General features: G+C 45.9%; 1 protein-coding gene across 1 annotated transcript in view; it reads right to left on the bottom strand.

Moving 5' to 3' along the window:
• Window positions 1–5,083: 5,083 nt before the first annotated feature.
• The window catches only part of LOC145357379 (uncharacterized), a 101,048-nt gene continuing 89,152 nt past the window's right edge, over window positions 5,084–16,979 (bottom strand). Inside the window, 3 exon segments of the mRNA XM_080210698.1 lie at window positions 5,084–5,970; window positions 5,972–6,116; window positions 8,451–8,748. Coding sequence (XP_080066824.1) covers window positions 5,224–5,970; window positions 5,972–6,116; window positions 8,451–8,748 — 1,190 coding nt within the window. The 3' untranslated portion in view covers window positions 5,084–5,223.

The following is a 16,979-nucleotide window of genomic DNA, read 5'->3' as shown; positions in this document are numbered from 1 at the left end:
ACAGTGTTTGATTCGGAGTACGCAGCACAGCTTTGTGCATGGAAGATCATGTCTTACAAATTTGTTAGAATTCTTTGATAAAGTGACCAGGAACATTGATGAGGGTAGGGTGGTAGACATAGTCTATATGGACTTCAGTAAGACCTTTGATAAAGTTCCACACAGTAGACTGTTCTGGAAGATTAGATCACGTGGAATCCAGAGAGAGCTGGCAAATTGGGTATACAATTGTCTTGCTGGTAGGAAGCAGAGGGTAATGGTGGAAGGCTTTTTGGACTGGAGGCCGGTGACTGCTGGTGTGCCTCAGGGGTCAGTGCTGGCCCAATTGCTGTTTGTTATTGATATCAATGATTTGGATGAGAATGTACAAGACATAATCAATAAGTTTGCAGATGACGCTAAAATAGGTGGTATTGGAGACAATGGGGAAGGTTATCAAAAATGCAGCAGGATCTTGATCAGCTGGGAAAGTAGGCCAAGAAAGGGCAAATAGAATTCAATAAGAAATCTCACACACCAGGTTAAAGTCCAACAGGTTTATTTAGTAGTAAATGCCTCAGGCTTTCGGGGCTTTGCCCCTTCGTCAGGTGAGTAGAGAGTTCTGATCACAAACAGGGTTCTGATCATATAAAGGCACACACAGTTTACAGAATGCTAATTAGAATGCGAGTCTTTACAGCTAGTTAGCTAATCAAATCTTAAAGATGCAGACAATGTGAGTGGAGATAGCATTAAGCACAGGTTAAAGAGATGGGTATTGTCTCCAGACAGGACAGTAAGTGAGATGTAGCAAGCCCAGGCAAGTCATGGGAGTTACAGATAGTGTGACATGAACTGAAGATCCTGGTTGAGACCGTCCCCATGCGTGCGGAACTTGGCTATCAGTTTCTGCTCAGCGACTCTGTGCTGTCGTATGTCATGAAGGCCGCCTCGGAGAACAGCATTCGGCCTCTGATCTTCAGGTAAACGTTCTCCTGAAAGACTCGCGTTCTAATCAGTATTCTGTAAACTGTGTGTGCCTTTATATGATCAGAACTCTGTGTGTGATCAGAACTCTCCATTCACCTGAAGAAGGGGCAGACCCCCAAAAGCTTGGGGTGTTTACTACCAAATAAACCTGTTGGACTTTAACCTGGTGTTGTGAGACTTCATACTGTGTTTACCCCAGTCCAACGCCAGCATCTCCACATCATAAATAGAATTTTCCATACAGGAAACCTCTGTGTTGGCCTGTCAGTTGCAGTTCAGTATAAAAGATGATGTGAGTCCTGCTTCCTCATGAGTTCACTATTGGCACCAGTATTGGGGTAGGTGCGACCTGTTCAGGTGGGATGGGGTTGGTCTGAACCGTGCTGGGACCAGAATCCTGGCGAATCGTGCAGATAGGACTGTAGACAGGGCTTTAAACTAATTAGGGGGGGAGGGTGCGAGGGTAGGTGAAATTACAGGGTCGAAAGTAAAGGAGAGGGTACAGGTAAGGGAAGAGGCCAAGGATGTCCCAATAAAAGGAGTAGGGGGCGTGAGTAAGGTTGGTGGCGTTCCGGCAAATAGGGTACAGGTGAAGGCTGGGATGAAGGCACTTTATCTGAATGCACGAAGCATTCGGAATAAAGTGGATGAGCTGGTGGCGCAGATCAGCACAAATGGATATGATCTGGTGGCCATTACAGAGACGTGGCTGCAAGGTGACAGGGACTGGGAGATGAATGTCCAGGGGTATCAAGTGTTTAGGAAGGATAGGCGGGAGGGAAAAGGGGGGGAGCGTAGCTCTGCTGATTAAGGATAGCATCAGGGTGGTAGTAAGGGATGATATAGGAACCAAAGAGCAGAAAGTGGAATCATTGTGGGTGGAGATTAGGAACAGCAAAGGGAGGAAGACGCTGGTGGGTGTTGTCTATAGGCCCCCGAATAATGATCTGGAGGTGGGGCGGGCTGTTAACGCGCAAATAAGTGCGGCGTGCAGGAATGGGACAGCGATAATTATGGGGGATTTCAATCTACATATTGATTGGTCGACCCATTCTGGACGCGGTGGGCTTGAGGAAGAGTTCTTGGAATGCTGCCGGGATAGTTTCCTTGAACAGTGTGTGTTGGAGCCGACGAGGGAGCGAGCTATCTTGGATCTGGTGTTATGTAATGAGGCAGGTAGAACTAGGGACCTTGTGGTGAAGGATCCTCTTGGGAAGAGTGATCATTGTATGGTGGAGTTTCTGATGCAGATGGAGGAGGAGAAAGTGGGTTCCCGGACATGTGTCCTTTGTTTGAATAGAGGGGAGTATGGTAGGAAGAGAGAGGAATTGGCGAATGTTGATTGGGGGAGTGCATTGGAAGGTAGGTCTGCTGAGGGACAGTGGAGGATCTTTAAGAAGATCTTTCTTGGTGCTCAGCAGAAATTTATTCCGATGGTTAAAAAGGATCATAGGAGGAGAGATAATCAGCCGTGGATAACGAAGGAGGTAAAGTGTTAAATTAAAAGCGGGTGCGTTTAGAGTAGCTAAGAGGATTGGGAGAGGTTTAAATATCAACAAAGAATGACAAAGAAGTTGATAAAGAAGGGTAGGATAAACTATGAAGCTGGGCTAGCGCTTAATATAAAAAAGGAAAGTAGGAGTTTTTCTAAATATATAAAAAGGAAGAGGCTGACTAGGGTGAACATTGGACCCTTAGAGGATGAGAGGGGGGACTTCATGGTAGGGGATGGGGAAATGGCTGAGGCCTTGAATAACTTTTTTGTTTTGGTCTTCACAGAGGAGGACGTGAATAATTTGCCAGGTGTTAGCAATGGAAAGATGGTAGGAGTGGAGGGCCTGAATGACATTATTGTTACTAGAGAGGCAGTGCTCGAAAGACTGGAGGGACTGATTGTGGACAAGTCCCCAGGACCGGATGGAATGCATCCAAGGGTTCTGAAAGAAATGGCGGAGGTGATAGTGGATGCCTTGGTGATTATTTTCCAAACATCGCTGGATTCCGGGGAAGTGCCAGAAGATTGGAAAACGGCTAATGTTACGCCGTTGTTTAAGAAGGGTGGCAGGCAAAAGGCAGGGAATTATAGGCCGGTTGGTTTAATGTCTGTTGTAGGTAATATGTTAGAATCCGTGATCAAGTAGAAAATAGCAAGGCATCTTGAGGGGAATTGTTTGATAGGGCAGACGCAGCACGGTTTCGTTAAGGGGAAGTCGTGTCTGACAAATTTATTGGAGTTCTATGAGGATGTGTCTAGGGCGGTGGATAGAGGAGAGCCGGTGGATGTGGCGTTTCTTGATTTTCAGAAGGCGTTTGATAAGGTGCCGCACAAGAGGTTATTACAGAAGGTCAGGGGGCATGGAGTTGGGGGTAGGGTGTTAGCGTGTATAGGGGATTGGCTGTCAAATAGGAGGCAGAGAGTGGGGGTCAATGGTTGCTATTCGGATTGGCGGTTGGTGACTAGTGGAGTGCCCAGGGGTCAGTGCTGGGGCCACAGCTATTTACCATTTATATAGATGATCTGGAGGAGGGAACCGAGTGTATGGTGTCGAAATTTGCTGATGACACCAAGATTGGTGGAAAGGCAAATTGTGCGGAGGGTGGGGAGAGCCTACAGAAGGATCTAGATAGGCTGGGCGAATGGGCCAGGAAATGGCAAATGGAATTTAATGTTGGCAAGTGTGAGGTGGTCCACTTTGGTAGGAAGAATGGTAAGAAGGACTATTACTTACGGGGCGAAAAACTGCAGCAGGCGACGGTGCGGAGGGACCTCGGGGTCCTTGTGCATGAGTCGCAAAAACCCAGCCTGCAGGTGCAGCAGGTGGTCAGGAAGGTGAATGGGATGCTGGCCTTCATAGCGAGGGGGATTGAATATAAAAGTAGGGAGGTCTTGCTGCAGCTGTATAGGGCATTGGTGAGGCCGCAGCTGGAGTACTGTGTGCAGTTTTGGGCGCCGCACCTGCGCAAAGATATTTTGGCCTTGGAGGGAGTGCAGAGGAGGTTTACTAGGCTGATACCGGAGTTGAGGGGGTTGAACTATGAGGAGAGGCTGAATAAACCAGGCTTGTACTCGTTAGAGTTTAGAAGAATGAGGGGAGATCTCATTGAGACGTATAAGATGATGAATGGGATGGATAGGATAGAGGTGGAGAGGCTCTTCCCGCTCAGAAAGGACGGTAGGACTAGGGGGCACAGCCTCAAGATAAAGGGGGGGGGGGGGGGCGGTTTAGAACGGAGTTGAGGAGGAACTTCTTCACTCAAAGAGTGGTGAATCTCTGGAATTCTCTGCCCATTGAAGTGGTGGAGGCTGCCTCGCTAAATATATTTAAGACGCGGGTTGATAGGTTTTTGATAGGCAAAGGGATTAAGGGTTATGGGGAGAGGGCGGGAATGTGGAACTGAGACATGACAGATCAGCCATGATCTTATTGAATGGCGGGGCAGGCTCGGAGGGTTCGATGGCCTACTCCTGCTCCTATTTCTTATGTTCTTAGCCCAGAGGTATCATGATCTCATAGATCAGGATGGTTCAGTATTTTTTTCTATTAGATCAATATGCAAAATATGTCATTTGTAAAACTTTTGATTGGATTGTGTCCAGCTGAGTGTGATGCAGGATTGTATAAACTAGGATGGTTTTCTTCGTCCATTGGAGTGACCCATTGTGCCGAGAACCAACCCCCTTGCTGTCAAGTAAAATAAAAACAATCTGTCAGTTAAGTGTCTTGTGTTCATGTGTGTCTGTGTGAAAATCAAACTCGGAAGTCAAGATTCCAACAGTGAATGTGCAAAAGTTGGCTGATCAAGTTAATGGGAACTGGTTCAACATAGCAGAAGTGGGACTCATGGACAACATTCAGAGGGCATGAGGGAAGATGGGCAAGAAACTGGCAAAAGATACACTTCCAAGACTCAGACACTGCGGAATTTTAGAGACAGTCTGTCCCAGTGAGCTCGTGTAAGGGAGAAGCAGCAGAGACTGCTGATGGTATTGTCTCAATCTTAGTGACAAAGAAGCTTCATGAGCTCCTCGCACTTGTGAGAGGTGAAGATGGAGGAGACAAAGGAGAAACTAACTTGTGTCAGAAATGTTACAGAGATACAGACTATGTTCTTAACAGAAGGCGATTTATTTGATTTGATTCAGAATATTAGCACTGATAACTATGTTGGAGGTTACCAACATCAGCAGAATCAGACCCCAACGAACATGGTTCAGCTCTGGATGTGGTTAAGAGTAAAACCCAATCCCTGTAGTTAGTTATGAACTTGCTGATGTCTCAGCAAGTTGGATGAGGTAGTGAATCCCTTCCCACACTGAGAGCAGACAAACGGTCTCTCCCCAGTGTGAATTCCCTGGTGTGCAGTGAGTTGAGATAAATGCCTGAATTCAATCCCACAGTGACAGCATCTGAACGGTTTCTCATCACTGTGAACTCGTTGATGACGCATCAGCTCCCCAGAGCTTTTAAAGCATTTCCCACAGTCTTGACATTGAAAAGGTCTCTCATCAGTGTGAATTCGCTGGTGTGACAGTAGATGGGATGACTGAGTGAATCCTTTCCCACAGTGAAAGCAGGTGAATGGCCTCTCCCCCGTGTGACCTCGCTCGTGTACAGTGAGATCAGACGATTTCTTGAATCCAGTCCCACAGTGGGAGCACCTGAATGGTCTCTCATCTGTGTGAACACGTTGATGGGACATCATATCTCCGGAACTTTTATAACAGTTCCCGCAGTCTGGGCATTTAAAAGGTTTCTCCCCAGTGTGAACTCGCTGGTGTGTCAGTAGGTTGCATAACTGAATGAATCCCTTCCCACACTCGGAGCAGGTGAACGGTCTCTCTCCAGTGTGAACACGCTGATGCTTTTCCAGGTCAGATGGGGATTTGAATCTCTTCCCACAGTTTCCACAGTTCCATGGTTTATTGCCATTCTGACTACATTTACGTCTCAACATGTTAGAAGATCGGCTGAAGCCCCATCCACACACACACGTTTTACGGATTCTCCCCACTGTGAATGGTGCTTTTCCCTTCCATGTTCAAAATCCAGTGATATTCAGGTTGTGATAAATGGGGTGACGCTGTCAGATTCTCATGTGATATTTCGTTTTCGTTTCCCAACTGCAAATCCTCCCCTTCTGATACCCTGTGAAATTCAAAGCAGAATATAAGGGAGTGAGAGAGAACTCACAAAATGACAAAGGCAGGTTGTGAAATTGAGCTGAATGAATCTGGTAATTTGGGAGCCAACAGTAGGAAAAAAATGACCATGAAAGCTGCTGGATTGTTGTAAAAACGCCACTGGGTTGCTAATGTCTTTCAGCAAAGGTAACCTGCCACCCAGTCTGCGTCTACACAAGTCTCAAGCCTCTTCAGGATGAGAAAGATAAGGGGAGAAAAGAGACAGCGAGAGATTTGTCAGAAGCAGTGGTGAAAATGTATTCTATCTAAAATTTCACCAGAACTTTGACAGAATTTCCAACATCATCCACCTCTACCATCTAGAAAGACCAGCATAGCAGGTGTAATGTGAACACCATCAGCTCCAAGGTCCTCTCCAATCATACACTTTCCTGAGAGCTGAAATTTCCCCTCTTTAAATATTGGGAAAACTGAAGCTATTTTATTCAGTCTCCACCCCAAGCTGCACTCCCTAACCACTGTCACCATTGCTCTCCTTGAACACCATTCAAGACTGAAACAGATTGCTCACAAAAATATTTCACCCCAAGATGGGCTTGCAGCCACATCTCCACATCATCATCAAGACTGCCTATTTCCACCTCAGTGTCATCTCCCAACTCCACCCCAGTCTCAGATCTGCTGAAACTCTCATCTCTAGACTTAACTATCCTAACATACTCCCAGCCAGTCTGTAATCTTGAGGCCACCCAAAACTCTGCTGGCTGTGTGTTTACTTGCTCCAAGTCTTGTTCAGCCATCACCCCTATGCTCCCTGATGTGCAATGTTTTCAGGTTGAAAAGCAACATTTTAAAATTCTCATTCTTGCTTTTCTCAATGATTGTGATCATCCCTCTCTCTCGAATCTCCTCCAGACACACATCCTCTGAGATCTGCATTCATCTAACCAGTCCCATGAACCTATATGATTTCAATCAATCCTCCATTGATGACCATTCTTTCATTTGCCTGGGCTATGAGCCGTGGAATTTCCTCCCTAAACCCCTCACTTTCCTCCTTTAAGATTCTGTTAAAAAACATCCTTCTTTGATCAAGCTTTTGCCCACCTGCCCTGATATCTCCCTATGTGGCTCATTGTCAAATGGTACTCTGTATTCTTGTCTATGAAATGACTTCTTTTTGTATCTCTTGATACTTAATTGCTTTTTTTGGATTAGGAATAAAGACCAATCAGAGTCCCCACATAAGGGACAAACCAGATCCACGCTGACAAGAATATATATCCCACCTTGGGCTTCATCAAACAAGATGCAAGCTGACAGGATGAAGCATCACATCCCTTCCCAGGCTCAATTCTCTTAGCCAAAAGGCCGAGATGGCTTTGAAAAATTGCATCAGGTGAAGCCTCAGTTGAACCTCATTGGCTACCCTGAGCATTTACAATTCACCTTAGTCAAAAGGACAAGAAACATTAGTTCTGCAGAGAAACAGGTAGTATTGAGGAAGATGGTTAGAGAGTGAGCAAAGTGGCAGATGCAATACAATGTGGAAAAATGCACTTTGGAAGGTGGAATGGAGGCATTGACTATTTTCTAAATGGGAAAATGCTCAGGAAATCAGAAACACAAAGGGAATTGGAGTTATCAGTCAGCAGTTAGGAAGGCAAATGCCAGGTTAACATTCATGTCGAGAGGGCTAGAATACAAGAGCAGAGATGTACTTCTGAGGCTCTATAACACTGGTCAGACCCCATTTGGAGTAATTTGAGCAGTTTTGGGCCCCATATCTAAGGAAGGATGTGCTGGCCTTGGAAAGGATCCAGAGGTTCACAAGAATGATCCCTGGAATAAAGGGCTTGTTGTATGAGGAACAGTTGAGGACTCTGGGTCTGTACTCACTGAAGTTTAGAAGGATGAAGAGGGAATGTTATTGAAACTTACAGAATACACTGAGAGGCCTGGATAGAGTGAATGTGGAGAGAATGTTTCCGCTAGTAGGAAAAACTAGAACCAGAAGGGGCACATCCTCAGGCTAAAGGGATGATCCTTTAAAACAGAAATGAGGAGGAATTTCTTCAGCCAGAGTGGTGAATCTATGATACTCTGCCACAGAAGGCTTTGGAGGCCAGGCCATTGACTTTCTTTAAGACGTAGACAGATAGGTTCTTGATTACTAAAGGAATCGGGGTTATATGGAAAAGGCAGGAGAATGGGGATGAGAAAAGTATCAGCCATGATTGAATGGCGGAGCAGACTCGATGGGGCTGAGTGGCCTCATTCTGCTCCTATATCTAATGGTCTTATCTAAAAGGCATAAGTACAAATGATAGTCACTGACTTGGAGATGTATCGTTGATGTGCCTCATTAATCAGACATTGTAATTCAGAGTGTGAAGCAGTTTGGTGGACAAGTTGTCCCATTCTGCCCTTGGAAAAGATTGAAGAATGAACATGGCGGACACAAATGCACCGTATGGACGGCAACGGCGCAGACACACATTCTTCACTGGAAACATCAGCAGATCGGCTGGGTAGTGACCGAGTGACCGAGTGAGTGACCGAGTGAGTGAGTGAGTGCGGGGTCACTGTATTCGGCAGTGGCCGGTTTACCCCCTCCTCCGCTCGCACCTTCCCTTCTTTCCGCCATTTTAATTACTTACCCATTCCTTATTCAACTGCGCATGTTCGGTCCCGCCCCTCAGCCAGTCCGATTGGTTGGAAGGTCCTCCGGCCACGCCCCCGTCTTCCTATTGGTCTGGAACTGCGTCAATCAGCCGGGCATTGTGAGGTGTCGGTGTGAGAGGTCAGTCTGACAGGTGGACAATGAGGGAGAGTTCACCTCAGGCACATTGCATCCAAACTGTGAGTGGGACACAAATCTTATTGCAGGATTCAAACATGGAGTTCCAGGATTGATGGACATGGAGATGACCAGGAGAGGAGGTTGGAGATTGGTGGGGAGGGGGGCCTTCACAAGGGTATTGGGGCAAGGTTGGTTTTTTTGATGACCTGCCATCATCACCTCCTCCTCAGTGAAATATTTGAGAGAGGAACGGTTCCTGAACAGAGAGAACCATTGGAAATGTCAGTGAACCTGTGGGGAAAATGTCAATGGAATAGGAGATGGGTCTTGTAGACAAGATGAGCACAGAGAGGACTTGAGTGAAGAGGAGAGATAAAGATTTGGGTTCAAGGCTCAGAGAAGGGGCAATTTTAGAGACTGTTTGTTCAGGGGCTAGTGGAAAGATTAGAAACATAGAAACAAGAAGCAGGAGCAGGCCATTCAGTCCTTTGAGCTTGCTGCACCATTCATTTTGATCATGGCTGATCATCGAATATAATATTTTGATTTCCTCCTTCCCCACCAGCAGGGATGGCAGCTTATCAGATTGTAGCCAAACAGGCCATCTAAAATGGCGTTTTGTAAAGCACTCTGGGACAACTGGGCAAGAAACTAAACCGACAGGCTGCAGTTTAAAGACAGACAAACAGGCTGCAACCCTGATGAGTGAATACACAGGATATGGGCCATCTCCAGGATGAAAGAGACTTTCTGATCACACTGGGTTGTGTGCCAGACGTAAAGGCACCGTGAATCCTTATTTAGGAGGAAGGTATGTGACCTGTGTGCCTACAACACCTACAGGCATGGCCGCCAGGGACACACCCAGAGATCGGTGTGGTAGCACCTGATTGGACTCTTATCGATCAGGGTGATCAAGTCCTGATCGATTGATTGGCAATGGCCAAAAAAAGGGTGTGAAACCAAATGGGGTATAAAGGATGCTGCACAACCAGGAAGCTCTCTCTCTCTGACCCCACGACCGAGCTACAACGACGGAGAGCCACCACACCTGAGAAGGGAGGAAAGGAAGAAGATCAGAGCCAGGGTACCACACCAGACTAAAGGACCAAACTACACAGACAACTACCAAGACCAGCACACAGATAAAGGCCACTATCTGTTTGGGTATTTGTCAGTCACACACAGTTAAGTCAAGGTCTTGTATTGTACTTGAATTCTAGTATTTTCTGTAAGATAACTTATTGTTGGTCGGGTGGGTGATTATTGATTGTGTGGGTTTAAATAAATATTGTTTGTACTAATAAGACATCTACTCAAAAGTTATTTGTCCACCATATAAGGGTTAAAACAGGCTGATTTTTACAACATTTGGCGTCCCTGGGTGGGCCTCGATAAGAAGTAACTTTGTTGCTCCGATATCGAACCCCACAGACTTTAAATTGAATGGTTATTTAAAACTCAGAGCCAACAGGTGTGAACTCCTTATTGGACAAATAACTGCTTTCGGGAAATTGTTTATTGTGCATGTATTGTTACTAACAAGGAGGATAGGGTAAACTCTGTAGGTTTGTATTAGAACCCAGAGGGATTAGGACCGGAACATAGCATAAAGCCGTACCCGCAGTCCGATCGCCTCCCTACCCCTTGTCATTAAATATAGAATGGCAGAGAAGTGTCCCATATGGGAAAAAAAATCAGGGAATATATTAAGAAGAAAGGGTGGCCCCTATGGGCAGAATCTTGTGCCAATACTGAGACCGGACCGGGATCCCTGGGGCAGAAGTATTGGGATGATCTAAGGAAAGTTCAAGGAAAACGGGCAAACAAATATGAGAAACAGATTGCTATTGTGAGCTGCTTCGGACAGCTGCTAGGTACAGAAAAGGAGTTAAACACAGTTCGTAAGGAACTGGAGGAATCAAAACAGGCACAGGTGGAAAAGGAGGAGGAGATTAAGAAACTAAAGGAACAGCAGCAGGAGAGGATAGAACAGATAAAAGCCGAAAAGGACAGAGAGATAGATGAATTAAGGCGAACTAACCAGGCAAATTTATTACATCTGGGCAATTTCCAAACCCAGTATGAGAGAGCCTACCAAGATGCCCAGCGTGCTGTCTTGGCCAGAGACGAAGCTGAGCAGGCAGTAGCACGATTGGAAGCTAAGTGCACTGATCTGCAGGCTGCTATAAAAGCTCTACATCAAGCCAGTAAAGAACAGAGACAGGCAACTGCTGACCACTCAAAATGCCAACGAGAAATCTCAAGGCTGGAATCCCTATTATCAGTTCAAAATGGATTTATGTGTGCCTTCGGGACAGAAAAGGAAAAGGGGATAGAGAGTGCAGACTGGGGAGAGTTAAAGGAGAATGCTAGACTTTATGTTATGCAAACCGAGGGTTGGGGTCCACCACCATCTTTCCCAGGGGAGGTCATACCCACGGCACCCCCAGATTTACCTCCAGTACCGATGTACCCTGTGACGACTGAACGTCGGACAGGAGGGGGTCAGGACTCAGCTGTTACATACACCACTCCATTTACAGTGGCACAATTGGCTGAGATTGCAAATAAAATCACAACTTTTGAGCCATTGGCTGACCCATACAGTTTCTTTGAGGATGTTAGGCAGCAAAAGATAATGCATGGGCTGGATGAGAGAGAGGAGGTGAAGCTGATAGTCATGTGCTTAAGCAAGTCTGTACGGTCTGCCCTGCCAGCCCTTCAAAATGTTGGGGAAGGAACATTAAACGAAATGAAGGAAGCGATATTGACTGTGATAGGATTTAATAAAGGGGATCCTGTAGATGGGTTAAATAAATGCAGACAGAGGAAAGGGGAACATCCGACAGCCTTTGCCAGTCGTTTGTGGATCCACTTCACAGGAGTATATGGGGAATTAGATCGGACTAGATTAAATGAAGCTGATTCATCCAAATGGGCTAGGACATTAGTGTCGCATGCTACAGAGGAAGGTAAGAAAGCCTGTGCTAATTTTGACCCTGCAGAAACCACACACAATGAAGCGTGGGTTCTCCGACGCTTGGCTCGAATCTGGGAACAGGAAGTTCAGGGAGCCCCAACGTCACAGTCAGAAAAGGAGGCAAAAATGTTTCCGATGAGGGCTCGTCAGGGTCCAGTATGGAGAAACAAAGGTAGAGGGAATCACCAATACCAGAGAGGTACAGGTCTACCTTACACAGCAGCCCCAGGGAGAGATAGAGGGACATGTTTTAATTGTGGGCAGTCGGGACACTTTGCCCGAGATTGTAGGGCACCAAATTTTAGAAGACCAGCAAACCCTGCACACCCATACAACCCTGCTGATCACCGACACAGGGGACCACAAGGCCACACAGAACATAGGCCCAATCCCCGACACCGAGAACGATATAGAGCTGAGCCCAGAGGCCCACGCCCACAAGTACAGTGTTACACCTGTGGGCAACCCAACCATTTTGCCCGGGACTGTAGGGCACCACCCAACTACCCCACACCACCATCTCAGAGGTTCCGACGATGGAACCCAACCCATGTCCCTCGCAGGACCGGCCCGACAAGCAGCTACAATCCCCACCCAGTATCCCCAGGGCCAACAGATACACCCACGGTCCCCGCTCCAATTTACAGAGCTTCAGGAATAAAACCATGGCCCAGGCACCCCGACGAAAAGGATGGGGAACCCACAAACCTTACCCCCTATGGCACGCCTGGTACCAGGACTCCCAGAACCGTTTGACCCGGCGCTCACTACCAGGGATGGTACCTGGCAGCCAAAGCCTGCCCAAGTAAGGTCCCTTCACTCAGGAAGAACCAGGACATCACAGTCCAGAATGTAAATAGCTTTATCCGTCCACGCCACGCATCACCCAATTGACATTTTATTTTCACGTTCTGCAAATTCCTCACCCCACTCAACCCCATTAAACACTGATTGCCAACCAACCCTTCGTATGGCACTATTGGGCCTTTATTATTCATTTACTTATTACTTTGTTTTTTTTTGGAAAAAGTTGGGGGGGAGTCATACGACATTCTTGTAATGAAATTGGAAAGAGAATCAGATATTAATAAGAATTAACAGGTGCTACCTTGATCTCCCCCAGAATGAACAACATACTTCTCTGCTATGTGGGATTCCTCGTCTCAGACTGAACCACAGACACCACCTCAACCAAAGAGCAGAAGAGCAGCCTACGATACCCTGGATATATGTGGTTCATCCCACCAGAAGCAGGCAAATGTGAGGATGGCATCCTATGGGTACACCCCAATAAGAGTATCACCGAAGGATGTAATATCCAAGGAGTGGTGTACAGGAAAGATAATGGGAGCTCTGATTACTGCTTCCTAAGGACGACCCTCACTAGTGACTGATGGGTATACACTAACCATGGGTGCGTGGAGCTAGCCTGTCGAGCCTATGGTCCAGAAAAGGGCTGGAATTAGGAAAGAAGGTTATTCAGAACGAGTATAACTACTATGAAATTGAGAATGGGTTAAGACCAACTGTTGGCAAACCCATCTCCACTTGTCCTGAAACCACTCCAGGGCCCCAAAATGGGTTGATACTAAAACACAGGGAAAATCTTGTATGATTTAAATGAGCATGCACTGTGTGGCTTCAGAACAAACACCAGCCTAAATTGCTCAGTAGAAGCTCGTAACCTGGACACAGACATAACTCGGGTAGCTTACAAAGGAGCAGGGAGATACTGTCTTACCACCTCCCTGAAACAATATCAGTATGGCACAACCCATTGTAACATTACTAACACTACGTTCTGCATCAAACCAGACATACCAGCCAGAGTGGGCCTCATTCAACTAATAGACATTCATAAGAGGGAGAGGATAGATGTGAACGCCACTGACAAGCTCCAACAGACTCTAGGGGAGAACCATGAGAAATATGATACAAGCTTAAACCTCCTGCCGGCGGAATTGAACCTGATTCGGGCAAAATTGGCTACAGCCCACAGAACCTTCACCAAAGTAGTACAGCAGACCCAAGAGGTAAAAAAGAGGATTAAGGAAATCAAAGTCACCACTTGGTGGGATGACCTTTGGAACTGGGGATCAAACATCCAAATCCATCCATTTGTTCACTTATTGTCACACCTGGCTGTAGTACTAATTTTGTTCACCCTAGTATATCTGATCATCCTCACAGTCCAATTCAGCCGATGGAAAAAGAGGATGACCCGGAGGCAGAATGTAGGGTTTGCCCTTGAATCATGGCCTCCTCTAATTCAGTAGAACAATGTTTATAGGAAGGCTGCCATTTTACCATTTATATTAATGAGCCATTAGAAATTCTACTACCAACATGTGTCTCAGATATGCGAATACTTTATTCTACCGTTTGTTTAAATGTTGGTTTATAATTAATTTATTTGTTTGGTGTTTGGAATATCTGATTGTCTGTATTTGTGGGTAACTAGCTTATTGTAATAATGGGGTTTAGAATATGTGGTTGTTTATATTTGTATTGTAGACTGTTGTTGTCTGTAGCCTCTGGAATATGTTGTAGGGATGCATTATTACTGTACATGTCAATACCCGGGCCTTGCTTGACTGGAGTGACTGGGGAATTCCTGACAGATATTGGTCCTGAATTTGTGATCCATCACGCTTTGCGTTCAGGATCAAAGGGGGGAATGTAGCCAAACAGGCCATCTAAAATGGCATTTTGTAAAGCACTCTGGGACAACTGGGCAAGAAACTAAACCGACAGGCTGCAGTTTAAAGACAGACAAACAGGCTGCAACCCTGATGAGTGAATACACAGGATATGGGCCATCTCCAGGATGAAAGAGACTTTCTGATCACACTGGGTTGTGTGCCAGACGTAAAGGCACCGTGAATCCTTATTTAGGAGGAAGGTATGTGACCTGTGTGCCTACAACACCTACAGGCATGGCCGCCAGGGACACACCCAGAGATCGGTGTGGTAGCACCTGATTGGACTCTTATCGATCAGGGTGATCAAGTCCTGATCGATTGATTGGCAATGGCCAAAAAATGGGCGTGAAACTAAATGGGGTACAAAGGATGCTGCACAACCAGAAATCTCTCTCTCTCTGACCCCACGAACAAGCTACAACGACGGAGAGCCACCACACCTGAGAAGGGAGGAAAGAAAGAAGATCAGAACCAGGGTACCACACCAGACTAAAGGACCAGACTACGCAGACAACTACCCAGACCAGCACACAGATAAAGGCCACTATCTGTTTGGGTATTTGTCAGTCACACACAGTTAAGTCAAGGTCTTGTATTGTACTTGAATTCTAGTATTTTCTGTAAGATAACTTATTGTTGGTCGGGTGGGTGATTATTGATTGTGTGGGTTTAAATAAATATTGTTTGTACTAATAAGACGTCTACTCAAAGTTATTTGTCCATCGTATAAGGGTTAAAACAGGCTGATTTTTTACAACAAGATTGTCTCAGTCTTAGTGACATAGAAGCCCCATGAGCTCCTCACACTTGTGAGGATGGAGGAGGCAGGAGAGAGGGAGAGCCCATCAAAACGAACAATGGACCAAAACTCATTACTTGTATCCAGCACAATAAAATATTTAGCCTGTGGAATTTGTTTTAACAGCGTAGCCGGACTAGTGGCTACAGTTAACAGAGTAACCCATCAGGCTTTCATACTGGCCAAATTGGAGAATCGTTAATAGTAGTCACTGGATGCAACAACCCCTGCTTTAGCAGACTATCAATCACCTTAGCAACCTTAGGGAAAGCATATTGTCTGTGTAGTTTCAGATGTGGGCCTTTAACCATGATTTCACTCTCTATCCTTCCATAATCATTTTGCATTGCTCAAACCCAGCCTTGTGTTTGTCTATAATTCTTTGCATATTGAAATCATCAGACATGGTCTCAGGATTAAACCAAAATTCACCCACTGTGCAAATTCTGTCTGTGTAAGATGCCACAGCTTCCTCTGCTGGAGCTTCATCTCTATCAGCTATTTGCCAAATACAACAATTAACTGAATCAGAAGAAAGGTTACACTTTGTCATTAAATCAGAACCCAAAATGTGCTCTGCCGCTGGGGAAAGATCGACTAAAATTACAAGGTGGTAACAATCAAAATCCTTATGCTTCTGTAATCAGCCGCTCTTGCAAGTGACCAGTGAATCTGCTGAGTAAGATTGTACCATTAGTACGGCACAATGGTTCAATAATTTTGGGTGTGTTAAGGGTAGTACGGGATCCCCCTGTGTCCCATAGGAACTCAACAGGGTGGCCTCGTACCTCACCATCCACCAAGGGTCACTCTACACCATCCCATCTTGTATTGCACACCCAAGTTGGAGAGACCAGTCACCGTCATTGTCTGACTTCACATGGCGGGAGTTCAGGATAAAGAAAACTGCTCTTTCCTGTTTCTCTCACTGGAGTTAACATAGAACACTACAGCACAAACAGGCCCTTCGGCCCATAAGTTGCACCGATCACATTCATACCTACCAAGCCATAGAATTATCTGTAACTCCCAATCCCATTAAATTCCATATACTCATCCAGAAGTCTTTTAAAAGACCCCAGCAAGTTCGCCTCTATCATCACCAACAGCAGCCTATTCCACTCAGTCACCACCCTCTGAGTGAAAAATTTACCCCTAACATCTCCTCTGTACTTGCTCCCCAGCACCTGAAACCTGTGTCCTCGCGTAACGACCATTTCAGCCCTGGGAAATAGCCTCTGAGAATCCACCCTATCTATTCCTCTCAACATCTTATAAACCTCGATCAGGTCACCTCTCAACCTTTGTCTCTCCAGGGAGAAGAGACCTAGCTCCCTCAACCTATCTTCATAAAGATAGGAGGCTTATGTTCGGATGAGACGTGAGCACTCGGATAGTGCACTAGAGAGCTTTAGATTGGCTAGGAGGGAGTTGAAGAGCGAGCTAAGAAGGGCTAAAAGAGGACATGAGAAGACTTTGGCTGATAGGGTTAAGGAGAATCCTAAGGCGTTGTATAGGTATGTCAAGAACAGAAGGTTGGTTAGGGCAAGGTTAGGGCCAGTTATAGACGGCAGAGGGAA

This window comes from Carcharhinus amblyrhynchos, chromosome 23 (genome assembly GCF_965287045.1).
Source record: "Carcharhinus amblyrhynchos chromosome 23, sCarAmb.v2.hapA, whole genome shotgun sequence".
NCBI lineage: Eukaryota > Metazoa > Chordata > Chondrichthyes > Carcharhiniformes > Carcharhinidae > Carcharhinus > Carcharhinus amblyrhynchos.
This window is presented reverse-complemented; position numbering and strand designations above follow the sequence as displayed.